Source organism: Astyanax mexicanus, chromosome 4 (genome assembly GCF_023375975.1).
Source record: "Astyanax mexicanus isolate ESR-SI-001 chromosome 4, AstMex3_surface, whole genome shotgun sequence".
Taxonomy (NCBI): domain Eukaryota; kingdom Metazoa; phylum Chordata; class Actinopteri; order Characiformes; family Acestrorhamphidae; genus Astyanax; species Astyanax mexicanus.
This window is the reverse complement of record NC_064411.1, coordinates 37,563,019-37,575,492: the sequence shown is the minus strand read 5'-3', so window position 1 is coordinate 37,575,492 and position 12,474 is coordinate 37,563,019. Positions and strand designations below refer to the sequence as shown.

Below are 12,474 nucleotides of genomic sequence, written 5' to 3'. Positions count from 1 at the left end.
AAGTAAATACATTGAGATGTGAGCATAAGCCTACAGAGCTGAGATAGAAGACCATCCAATCCAGTGTTTGCTAGCAGTGTTAGCCAAGCATATCCCATTGTAGACTTCTCTTCATAGGCTAAAAAAGATCATAACATGTTCTAAACCACACTAAACCAAAAGTGTAAGAGACACTTACTTACTGTTTTGTGGTGACATTTCAAATCTAGTGTTAACAGCGTTAGCTTCTCCTGATCTAAACTCTGATATCAGAGTTGTCTTGGCTCATCAATTGCTCGATTATATTTTTGGGGGGTATATTTTAATTGAAGATATTGATAAAGGATTACAACATTAGGTTCTGAATGGTTATTTTTTTTCCTTTATTGAATAAGTAGTTATTATTAATTAAATAACTAGAATGTATTGAAAATACCCAATTAGTTGGTATTGAATAATTATTAGATGCTGAATAACTAGTATTGGTTCAATAATTTGTAGTTACTGCAGAGTTAGTGCTTATTGTATAATTATACTTGTAAAATAAATAATTATACTATAAAAAAGTAGGTACTGCATACTTAAGACAAATTGAATAATTACTAAGTACTGAATAACTGGTACTTATTGGATCATTATTACATACACAATAGTTAGTCCTTAATACTTATTGAATAACTAAGAGGTAAATAATAATTAGTAGGCACTGCATAATTAGCACTAATTGAATAATTAGTAGGTACTGAATTTTACATGTCTAAAACCTTAAACATTTCACACTTCAACTCAGTGATAAATCTCTTGCATCTGGACTGCAATTGAAAAAACAGGAGGACCAATGAGTTTTTTTTGCGTTCAGTAGGTCCTCCATTTCCACTCGTTGTTGTGTTTACTTGGCTCTCCATGGAAACATGCGCCCAAAGTGTAATTACGGTGCTTGGCAGTGGACAAATAGCTATTTTATTAAACGTGAGGTGATGAGACTCAGAGATGTGCGTCCAGGCGGAAATAAAATTACTGTAGGACCACAGAGTTTAGCGAAAAACAGTAGGTAATTCAGCCTGTAATTTTCTGAGAAAAACACATACATGGTCGTTCCGGATGGGAATAAAATCACAGAGGATCCCCCATAAAAGAGAAAACTATCCCAGGACCCCCTGAGAAACTAATTCCGTTGGATATGGCTTAAGTCAAAACACACCTAATTGGTATACAGTAAATTTGCTGTTACATTAATAATGTGAGTACTGATTAAGTAATAATTGAATAACTAAGAGGTAAAGAATAATTAGTAATTATAGAAAAAATAGTAGGCACTGCATAATTAGTACGAATTTAATAATTAATAGGTACTGAATTTTTCACGTCAAAGTCAACATGCGCCTAATTAGTATACAGTAAATTTGCTGGTACGGTACATTTGACCCTGTGAGTAATGAATAAGTACTTTTTGAATGCTCTGTAGATGGCAGGTTAGTAGATTAGTGAGTCAACATGTAACTGTAGTGCCCTGTCTCTGCGGTTGAACAATATTAGTGTTCTTTTGGGGTCAAAGTCAAGCTTTAGGAAGAATTTTATTGGACATTTGATCTGAAAAACCCTTTCTTATGCAAAACGAGAAATGCCTGAACAACTGCACCTTTTCTGTCCGCAAAAAAAAACAAAAAAAAACTTTTTTTTATTATTTGCAGAAATCTCACTTACTGTCTCACCAACACTTGGAGGTGTGTGTGTGTGAAACCCCCGTGTTCTGACGCTGGGAAATGTAAGCAGCTACCGTAAATCTGTTCCAGATAATCGCAGAATCTTAAGCAGTCTTCCAGATGGCACGCGATGTGTAAAATGAAGTGAAAATGGAAATGAAGGCCGTGCTGCTGCCGCACTCACACTTCGAGTGCTACCGCCTCTTAAGTGTTATCTATTATACTGAGCTGTTCCTATCAGCACTCGTCTGGCTGGGTCTCACTCAGGGGGGATGCCAGCTTCTCTCACTGCAGGAGCTACAGTGAGATGTTCTGGACTGCTCGTTTTCCAGAACTGTCAAGGAATATCCTTGTTCTTGGATGCAGGGGACAATTTGTGGGATGCGTGCTTCCATCTGTGATTCAGCTTTAGCTGACATTTTGCCAAAATTATGGAACAAAGGGAAATTTTGAATTGGTTAAGGTTTGAATTTTTGGAGTTTGTTTGTTGAAAGTTCTGAAGTAAACAATTATCACTTTTGCATCAGATGTATGAGAGGCTGTTTCAATAATCCACAAAGCCCTCTTTAGGGTCTCCTTGTGTTCTGGAGGTTATTAAAATTTTATTTGTTTTACAGTCATGGAAACCCTAAGGAAAAATTGTAAATATTGCAAAAAAATATCCTGTCATCTTGTCTTGTCTTGTCTAATAGCATTTAATATAATAAACTTATTGGTGAGTTACAATAATCCAAATTATACCACAGATAGTTCCGACCCTGCAATGTGATTGGCTGAGAGGAGTCCTGTGGGTGCCGTTATCAGCCGGTAATGCACTATAACCGAAGCTCTTCATGTATTACTCCGCAACATACAGGGAACCTAGCAACAATGCAGCGCTTACAAGCCAAACAGCGCAGCTACAAACAGTGGAGTGTTAATAACTAAATAAATCGTATTTTCTTGCCCTTTATAACTCAAAATCTTTAAAAAAAGCAATAAGGAAGCTGTGGTATAATCAAAAATAGTACACTGGAGGTTCATGCTATAATGTTATAGGACTCCCTCTCTTATTGCCTAATTATTAGTACATACTATATTGTTCATAATATTTGCATATTGATGCTGTCATGAAAATTATTTGTGTTTTCAATGTTTAACTTCGTTTTCCACAGAAGTAGTTTCAAAGCATTTCTATTTCAGACTTTAACTGAGGTAAAACTCTGTTTTGTAGTTTTTGTTAATATATTTTCTCAAAGTTCAGATGCCGAACATGTATTTTGCTGAACGAATACATAGAAAAGAAATGGGATATTGTGTATGTTTGTATGTGTTGATATTTTCATCAGTTATTCACATCAGCACATAAAGAATAGCTGTTTTGACCAAGTTGTTGTTTGTTTTTTGCAGGTTTATGGGAGTGTGTGTGCAGGAAGGTCAGCTCCATGCCCTCACAGAGGTAAGAGGAGCCTCCGGGGCAGGCACAGACAAGCTTCCACTACCCCTCCAAACCACCCCCTGCACCACACACACACACACACACACCTACTTCTGTCCAAATACCTTCAGAGCCCACTACACCTCACTGCAACCTCACTGTTTATCCTCCAGGACTGTGTTGTTTTCCTGTGGTCATGTGGCCGCTTGCCTAGAAGGCCTCAAGCGAAGTTTATCTGTATGTGTTGTCATATCTTGAGGCAAACCAGGTTTAGACAGGATGCTGTGAAATACTGAGAAACTGCAAAAAAGTGCAGTAAGTATGATTTCGAGCTAAAAATATTACTAAAAACGCCAATCATTCATTATTTTTATATTGCCATGTTAAAAAATAATTCATACATAAAATGCACCAGATTTTAAGGCGCACTGACGATTTTTGGGAAAATTAAAGGTTTTAACTGTGCCTTATACTGTGAAAAATATGGTATGCCAAAAAAGAAATACAATAAAGCAAGAAATAATAAACTAACTAAATATAAAAGTACTAAATTGGTGTTAAATTTACGTCATGTAAAAGAGTCGTTAAGTGTAGTAATATATTATTTTTAATATATAGTCCACCCATAGATAAACTCACTAGAGAGTGTCTACATTATGTCACTTCATCAATGCCATATGATCAGTGGACCTTTCTTTGTAAGTATGACTGTCACTGAGTGGAGTGAGTAACATAATTAGATTAATTCTGACTAAATTCTGATTAAATCCAAATTATATATATATATATTTTTTTTATTCCTCTGATCTGTCTGGCGTTATGAAGAGACCCTGATTAGCCTTGTCACTATAATTGCGTTATTGATTTGTTGTACAACATGTGGACAATAGCTCAATAGGTTTTGCTGACCTCAGCATAGTCTGTTGTGTGCAAGCGTATGTCTGTTTACATAAGAATGAATGGCACTATAATTTTAGCCAGTTGCACAATCACCAATGGATTAATAATAGCACCTCCACCCACCCACACACACACACGAGTAAATATCTGTTTCTGTAAATAGTACAGTGTTACTGGACTGACAGGCAGTACAAAAAAAAAAGATTATTAATTAAAATGTAATCCCTTTATTTAGTTATTTAAAATATATAATTAATTGTCATATCTACAATAGCAATAAATAATTGTTCTTCCTAGTTTATATTTAATAACGTATATATATTTTAGCATTCATCTAAAGCTAGGTTTGATTTACTGTCGTTTCTGTAAGTACTTTTTATTTTGTTGACCAATTTTTTTTTATTAGTTGCTCAAATACAGCTCTGGAAAGAAATGAAGAAACCTCTTCAGTTTCTGAATCAGTTTCTCTGATTTTGCTATTTATAGATATATGATTGAGTAAAATAAACATTATTGTTTTATTCTATAAACTACAGACAACATTTCTTCCAAATTTCAAATAAAAATATTGAGCATTTTGAGCATTTATTTGCAGAAAATGAGAAATGGCTCAAATAAGAAAAAGGATGCCCGGCTTCCAGACCTTAAATAATGCAAAGAAAAGTTCATAGTCATAAAGTTTTCAGAAATCGATATTTCATGAAATAACCCTGTTTTTTTTTTTTTTTTTACCACAGCTTTCATGTATCTTGGCATGTTCTCCTCCACCAGTCTTACACACTGCTTTTGGATAACTTTATTACTCCTGGTGCAAAAATTCAAGCAGTTCAGTTTGGTCTGATGGCTTGTGATCATCCATCTTCCTCTAGATTATTATCAAAAGAAACTCTTCATTTTTAAGTGGTCTCTTATTTTTATATATATTCAGAATACATAATATACAGATTAACATTTTTATTAATATTTATATGCTCAGTAGTGAAGTTCCAAGTCTTCTGCACTCAGACTGTGTTCGCTGTGCTCCTGGTGAGCTTGGCAGCTAAATATAAATGCTACTGTTCTGGCATGTGATTGTGTAGGAGTGGAGTTAATTAAAAGTTAGCTGTGTGAGTGTTTGAGTGTGTGCAGTGCGGAGGGGATGAATAAGAGTAGGGGGCGGCATCGCCCGGGCTTAGCAGAAAACAACAATGGAATGTAACCTTTAAGCATGCGAGTCTGCACATGTCCTTGGGGCTAGAAGTTGTATTTATGAAAACAGCACTGGAATGTGCGATATTAGGGCTAAAAGTGAGGGGCGGTGTATCGGGCACAACAGTGTTTTTAGGGTATCATCAGTGGCACAACAGAAAACAAGCTAAAGATAATGTGGAGAATAAAGAGATTTGTCAGATAATGGGACAGTAATCGTTTCTAAAATGTAAGGTGTTATTATTTCCTCACAGTCAATGTTCAGCATATTACAGTATGTGTCATAGCTCAGCTTCATCTTCATACTTCCCCATACACTGCAAAATGAGGAACAATTTTGCTTGTATCAGGCCAAACAAGACAAACGTAGTCAAAACACAGAAAGAGTTACCCGTAAGGCTCATTTATTCCATTTTTATATAAGGTAGAGATGGAGTGATAATTATGAGCCCATAAATTTCCATATAAAACTCAACTGTAAAGCTCAAAATGTAAACATTACCATTTTATGTCAGTAGATGTTTTGCTAGATTTGCTGTGTAGCTGTTCTAAAAGCTACTCATTGTATGGCCTGAAAGATGCACTCTTGAATGAATTGTACCAAACTGAGCCTGCACACATAGTAAGAAGTACAACACTGGCTGTTAATGAGTGTCTTCAACTGTGTGTCAGCATCTTGGTTCTATATAATGGTTAAACAAGAAACTATAGCTTCCTATAACGAATGAGCCTCTACAATAAGCGCCTCTCAGAGCTGCTGTAATCCTTAACCCCCAAACATATATAAACAGCACATATCCCCTAGTACATAAACAGTGGGGATAAATGGCTAGTTTCACTGGACAAGAAGAGTGAAACCTTCACTGTTCTTGCACAGTAAAGTGAACAAGTTAGTTAATAAGGATATTTTAGCTTAGCAGCATAAAACTTGTGATGGAGAACCTCAATCTTTGAGACTGGAATAAATTTAGAGTTGCATGTCTCAGTGATGACAAAAGCTCTTCAAAGCTCTTCAGTTTATATTGCGATTTTGATACTCATGTCTTGACTATTACTCTGGAGAAGGTTGTTAAGTTATTTTCTAAAGCTTTGGGACTCAAGCAAACCAGTAGGAGCTTTTATTTACAAGTGATGATACCATGGAACACTAGTAAACCTTCCCAGGAACGAAATTACTCCAAAAGTGCATGGACAACTCATCCAGGAGGTCCCAAAAGGACCCAAAACAACATATAAAAAACTGCAGGTCTCACTCTCCTCAGTTAAGATCGGTGTTAATTAATGATCCAGTCCTAAGCTAGAGGCTGGTCAAAAATGTTTTCCATGGGAGAGTTCCTGAGCAAGAAACACTGCTGAACAAAACACTGCTGCAAAACACTGCTGTCTGTCTCACATTTGTATTTGTATTTCTAATTTTAGCCCATTTAAAAGACCAATTGCCGCACCCTCATTAGGAGTTTCCCATCACTAATAGTGACTGTTCTGCTGAAAAATCCTAACGTTAGAGGACACAAGATTATGATATTAATTAGACATTGCTTAGTATACTTTATTCTGCCTTTTTGCTTATTTCAGCTGAATATTTTCAGATGGCAAACCTTTTCTGCACTATAATAACAGTAAGGGTTCATTTACATATCAGTAATCATTAACAAACAGTACATTGTGCAGCTCTGGCCTCAACTTAAAAAAGACCACGGGGTGTGTTCTATTAGACAGACAAAAATGTATTCCCTTAGGCCTGATTTTATTTGAAACCGCTCAGCCCACATGTTCACTTTGTCCAAACAGGAAACAATGGGCTATTGATTGCTATTGATTTTGGGACTTGCAGGGTAAAAGTGTGACAAATCTATAGGGCAGTCTGGTTGGGAAATGATTTAATTTATCAGCACATGTTCCTGTGTGAAGTGGACCTCCCCTGAGTGAACAGGATGAGTAATAGATACAGCACCATGTGCCGCTTCGTTTGTAATCTACACCCCAGTTCTTAACATACAGCTCACCACAAACAAAGTGAGGCCTGTCCTCGATAATGCTAAATACCTGGAACCGCATTTGACACCTGTGCTTTCTCTGTGTGGGAGGTAAACCGCAGTGTTGTGTCCAGCTTCAGGTCAGGAGGGACAAGGAGGCTGGTAGCAGTAGAGTTTTCAACAGCTGGTGAATACTGGTAGAAAACCAAAACCTAAAACCTAAAATCTTATTAAAAAAGATGGAGTAACCCTGTGTTGTAAATACATGTAGAATAAATGTCTTGCTTTTTTTAGGGTAGAATATATGACGCATATCAAATGTTAAGTGAGACATTTTACTATGGAAAATGTAGATTTCAGAAAAATTGTATTTATGTAAATTTGTGAGGACTTTGGATACCACCATCTACAGTACAGATTCAGAGAATCTGTAGGAATCTTTGCATGCTTGGAACCAGTGTTGTGCCAGTTCACAGCTTTTCTGAACTAGTTCAAGTTCAGTTCATACATGCTCAAAGTGAACAGTTCACGTTCAAAGTTCACAATTTTAATTCTGAACTAGTTCAAAGTTCAGTTCATTTTACTTTTTTCGTGAGATATTCAAATAAATACTTTTTTTTTACACTACAAGCTACAAAATCACTATACATTCTTTGAAACTGCTCATTGTAGACTTTTGCTCATGACACTGCAATTGTGGGTTTCTTACCAGGTGATGAAAATGTTCATAAGGAGAATCGGTGTCTGTCTCCGTGCCATCACTTCCACTAGCCATTTTTTTTTAATTGCAGCGCTTTCTCTTACTCGTCTCCATCTCGACATTGGTCTCTCTCTCTCTCTCTCTCTCTCTCTGTGTATCTTTTTCTCTCTATCTCTTTACAGTGATGTCTGCCGTTCATGACACATACTGTAAACTAATTCACATTCAAGTTCTTTATTAAAAAAGGTGTTGCGTTCAGTTCAACGTTCATAAAAAAATGAGCGTGTTCAATGAGCGCGTTCTTTTGAACTCGTTCACGCACAGCACTGCTTGGAACAAGGCTAATGGTCAATTGGATGCTAGTGATCTTTGTGCCCTTAGGTGGCTCTGCATTAAAATACAGGAATGATTCTGTACTGGCAATCAATGCATAGGCTCAGGAACACCAGAAATTATGGTCTGTGAACATAGTTCTCCCTGCAATCCACAAATGTGGGTAAAAACTGTATCTTGTAAAGAAAAATTAATGTTTGAACACCATCCAGAAATGGGGACTTGTCCAATTCTCTGAATTTTGATATTATGTTCTCCGGGATATCTGAACTCTTTTCAGTTGAAATCTGAAAATTAACTTTTTAGAAATTGTTCTGCAACTTGTGCCAACTGTTCTAAAGATAATTTGTTGTTACCAGGAACAATAAAGGATAAAATAAATTAGACCGGTATTGGCCATATTTATTGAGCTACACATACTAAAGTAGTGAATTCTGCACAAAAACTTGACTGCTTTGTTTAATACAAATTTTAGATTCCCTGCAGATTATTTAATTTGATGTCAACACCAGCAGTCAGTAGTAGTTGTCTGTTTGCTCATGTATTCAACCAGCTGAATCCTTCCAGGACACGCTGACAGACACTAAGCTTTTCCGGCAGTAAGTCGGGCCGGCGTGGTCTTTGTTCAGTCTCACTCTTGCCGCCAGCCCTGTGACCTTTGCTCTGCTTCTTCGCTGCTTGAGGCACATTATCGGAAAGGCGTATTAGTGCAATTATAATCACGGGTAATCCCTGGCCTGCAGGGGATTATACTATTATTCCAAGCTGCTGCAACCCAGTCTTACCCCAGCCAATGACAACTTCTCATACTGGTGGATTTAAAAGTGGCAAGAGTTTTCACAACCAACCATGTACTTTTATTTTTTTTTCCTTAATGAATATGGGCCAGTGCATTCATTGTATTACATCAGAGTTGGTCACAAGGGGAACATTCTTGGGACTGTTTTGGGGTTATATTTGGGGTTTTCTATGGGACAAATAAAGAAAACTTTATTAATTATCTGGTTCCAATGACAACTGTGACAAATACAGTACGAGGCAGCAAGTGTGACCATGTCTATTATTAAAGTTGGTGTGTTGGAAGCAGGAAAATTGGAATCTAAGAAACTTGGACTAGGACAAAATTATTGGAATAGCTATACGATTGACTTGAGTCAGAACTTCTCTAAAGTATCAGTCAGACCTTGTAGAGTGTTCCCGATATGCAGTTGTTGGTAGCTACCAACAGTGCTCAATGGAAGGACAGCAGTGAATCAGTGTCAGGTTCAAGACAACCCTGAGCATACTAACTAAATGAAACGTTTGGAGAACTGCGTTTTTATGCAAGCTACCAGCCTCATCCAACATTGCTACTGTGCCGTTGGCATTCCTGCTGCCAGAACTGTCCAACACCATTCCTGCGGTACTAGTCTACGGGCCTCCTGTCATCACTGACAGTGATAGTATGATGGTAACCTGGGTAATTCATCATTGCTACTGCAGGATTAGCACAACGACTACTAGACTCATCCAACATTGCTTCCACAGCATTATCATGCCAGCATGATAATGCCACATCACTACCACAGTGTTAGTATGCTGACGTCCCGGATCATCCAACATCCCTACTGCAGCTTCAGCTTGAAGGTGACTGCAGTTTTAGTAGCCCAGCAACCATCGCCACAGCAGTTCTAGCACGACCTAGCTTCTGAACTTCTGAACCCATGATGGCTCTGTAGTGGAAAAGAAGTCTCTGATGCTCATAGAGAACTTACAGGACTTAAAGGATCAGTTACTGACCTCAATGATTGTGCTAGGTACCACAGGACACTTCCACAGATCAGAGCATAAGTGTGGCCTACACAATGTTAGGCAGTGGTTTTTATAATAAAGCTGATTGTTGTATTGGTATGAGTGCCTGTCTTTACCTATAGATCTGTCACTAGAGCATTCACAATGGCTTACGTAAACACACCCAGTCTATCGGACTGAGCATCGTCCAGGTTAGCGTTCCACACAGCGGATTTGCTTTATATAGAGCAGTAGGTGGATGCACATTGGTAACCTAATCACCTCCAGTAGGAAAGAGTGTAATCCCAGCCTTGGCTGAGGAACGCTCATCAGTGTGCCCAATCAGACAGTGCTGATCAAACGCTCAGGGCAGGGGCGAGGGATTAGGCTGAGGTTTAACCCTTTAGCGAAGAGGAGGGCGAGAGGAAGGGGGAGGTGGGCAGACACCAGATGTAGGGTCGCTCTGGAGGAATTTGGGGTAAAGAGCTGGTAATCCTGTGCCGGGTCTGAGGCTGCCTCACGGAATGAGGGCAGGTTTACATGCAGGGATGATGAAGGGATGAGACGGTGGGGTCAGTTAGTGTAATGATCTCTATGGGGGGTTGTCAAGCAAGTACACACATACACACAAGCGGAGATACTTTCCTGCCGTGGGCTAATTCCTAGTCTAGCCTGTATTATTCCGCAAGCTGGAAAAGCTGGAGAGAGTAAATTTAATATTATTATGTTGAGTGTGTTGAGGTATGCTGATGCTGTAGGGTGGGGGAACATTTTCGATTCTTAAGCCCTATCTGGAAGGGATTAGTTTCTCGGGGGACGTCTGTGAAAAATATTTCACACTTCTACTCAGTGATAAAGTCGACGGGCCAGTAAGTTTTTTGGCTTTCTTTTTCACATGACATCCCCTTTAGTAGCTCCTCCATTTCCACTCCCTGTTCTGTTTACATGGATCTTCTTGGAAACGTGCACCTAAAGTGTAATTACGGTGCATGGCAGTGGACAAATAGCTATTTCATCAAAAGCGAGGTGACAAAACTCAGAGATGTGAAACCGGATGGGACTTAAACAGTACAGTAGCTAAATCTGCCTGGACGTCTGAGAATACCACATACATGGTCGTTCTGCATGGAAATCACAGAGGACCCCCATAAAATAGAAAATACCCTCCCACCCCCCCACCCCCCAGAGAAACATTAGTCCAGATTGGGCTTTAGATGCATCTCCGTTTGGACGTAGACAATTCAGAATCATTTTACAAATGATAATTTTCTAGATCTTTGCTATAACCGAAAACTTAATGATGATGGGCCGAAAAAGGCGCCCTAGACACATAATGATGATGCAAGTTACTAACACAAACAGAGACCCCACCAGCACAAACTTCTGCCTGGTTCGGTCCAGAGAAACTGCTGCCTGGTTGGGTGCCATCAGTGTGTCCCAGTCAGATACACCGTTATATCCTCCCAAGTGCGAGGTGACTCCAACTGCTGTTTTTTTCTTGCTCCTTCTTGTATCTCCAAAGTATCTCCAATTTTTTTTTTTTTCTTTTTTTTTTTTTTTTTGGTTTGTTTTTTGTGGTGATACGAGAACAGGAAATATTGATAATTTTGTATCGATCCACATGGGTATTAAAGGCTCTCTCTTCAGGGAAAAGCAGTGGAAATACAGCACACATACATGGATTTTCTCTTATAGTTGCAGAGCAGTGATATAGCCGAAGGGCACAAGACTCGACAATGGCCCAGTTTTACAGTATGTAGCCTGGAATCACCCAATCACGTGTTCCTGGAGCAGTGGTCTGCAAGATATTTGCCAGACCTTTTCAGAAATAATCGGTAAACTGACCTTACATTGCCAAAGCTAAAAAGCACTACTACTAGTAAATGCATTATCTACTGAGAAAATAAGCTCTTGAAAGAAAACATGAAGAAAAAGGAGCAGATGCTAAAGTAGAGCTGTGCAATATGGCAATAATTTATATCAATTTATAAATTAAATTTTTATATTTCAGCTGATCTTATATAATTATGATGTGTATATATATATTATATGTAAAAGTGACAAGAACACTTGTTTAAGAAAAAATATTGTCATGTATGAATGTATGATACTCTTCTTAAATATTACCTTATCTTCAAGTAATGCGTTAATTAAAGCTTAATGTTTATTTTGTTGCAGTTGTGTATTCTGGAAAAAAAAAGGAAAATTGTATCGCAAAAATACCTTGAAAACTTGTGAATATTATTTTATGGCCATATCACTTGTCCCTAATCCTATAATGTTTAAGAGCTGAAACAGTTCTGCAGAGAAAAGTAGACCAAACTTTCTCCACAGTCTTGAAACACTTTCACATGTAATTTATGAAGCGTTCCTTTGAGTGAGAGTGAGAGTGAGCTTGAACATGAGGCGATGTGAATTATTGGCGTTCGAGTGAGGCCTGATAGTGGGTGCCAAATGGAAAAGGGGGCAAATATATTGTAAAAAGGCATTATAACCCACAGTGGACAG

The 12,474-nt window shown here is 38.1% G+C and overlaps 1 protein-coding gene across 1 annotated transcript in view; it reads left to right on the top strand.

The window, feature by feature from the left end:
• Positions 1-12,474, top strand: part of tesk2 (testis associated actin remodelling kinase 2) — a 59,032-nt gene that overhangs the window by 29,595 nt on the left and 16,963 nt on the right. The window contains exon 4 of the mRNA XM_022679153.2: positions 3,072-3,120. Coding sequence (XP_022534874.2) covers positions 3,072-3,120 — 49 coding nt within the window. The remainder of the gene's footprint in view (positions 1-3,071; positions 3,121-12,474) is intronic.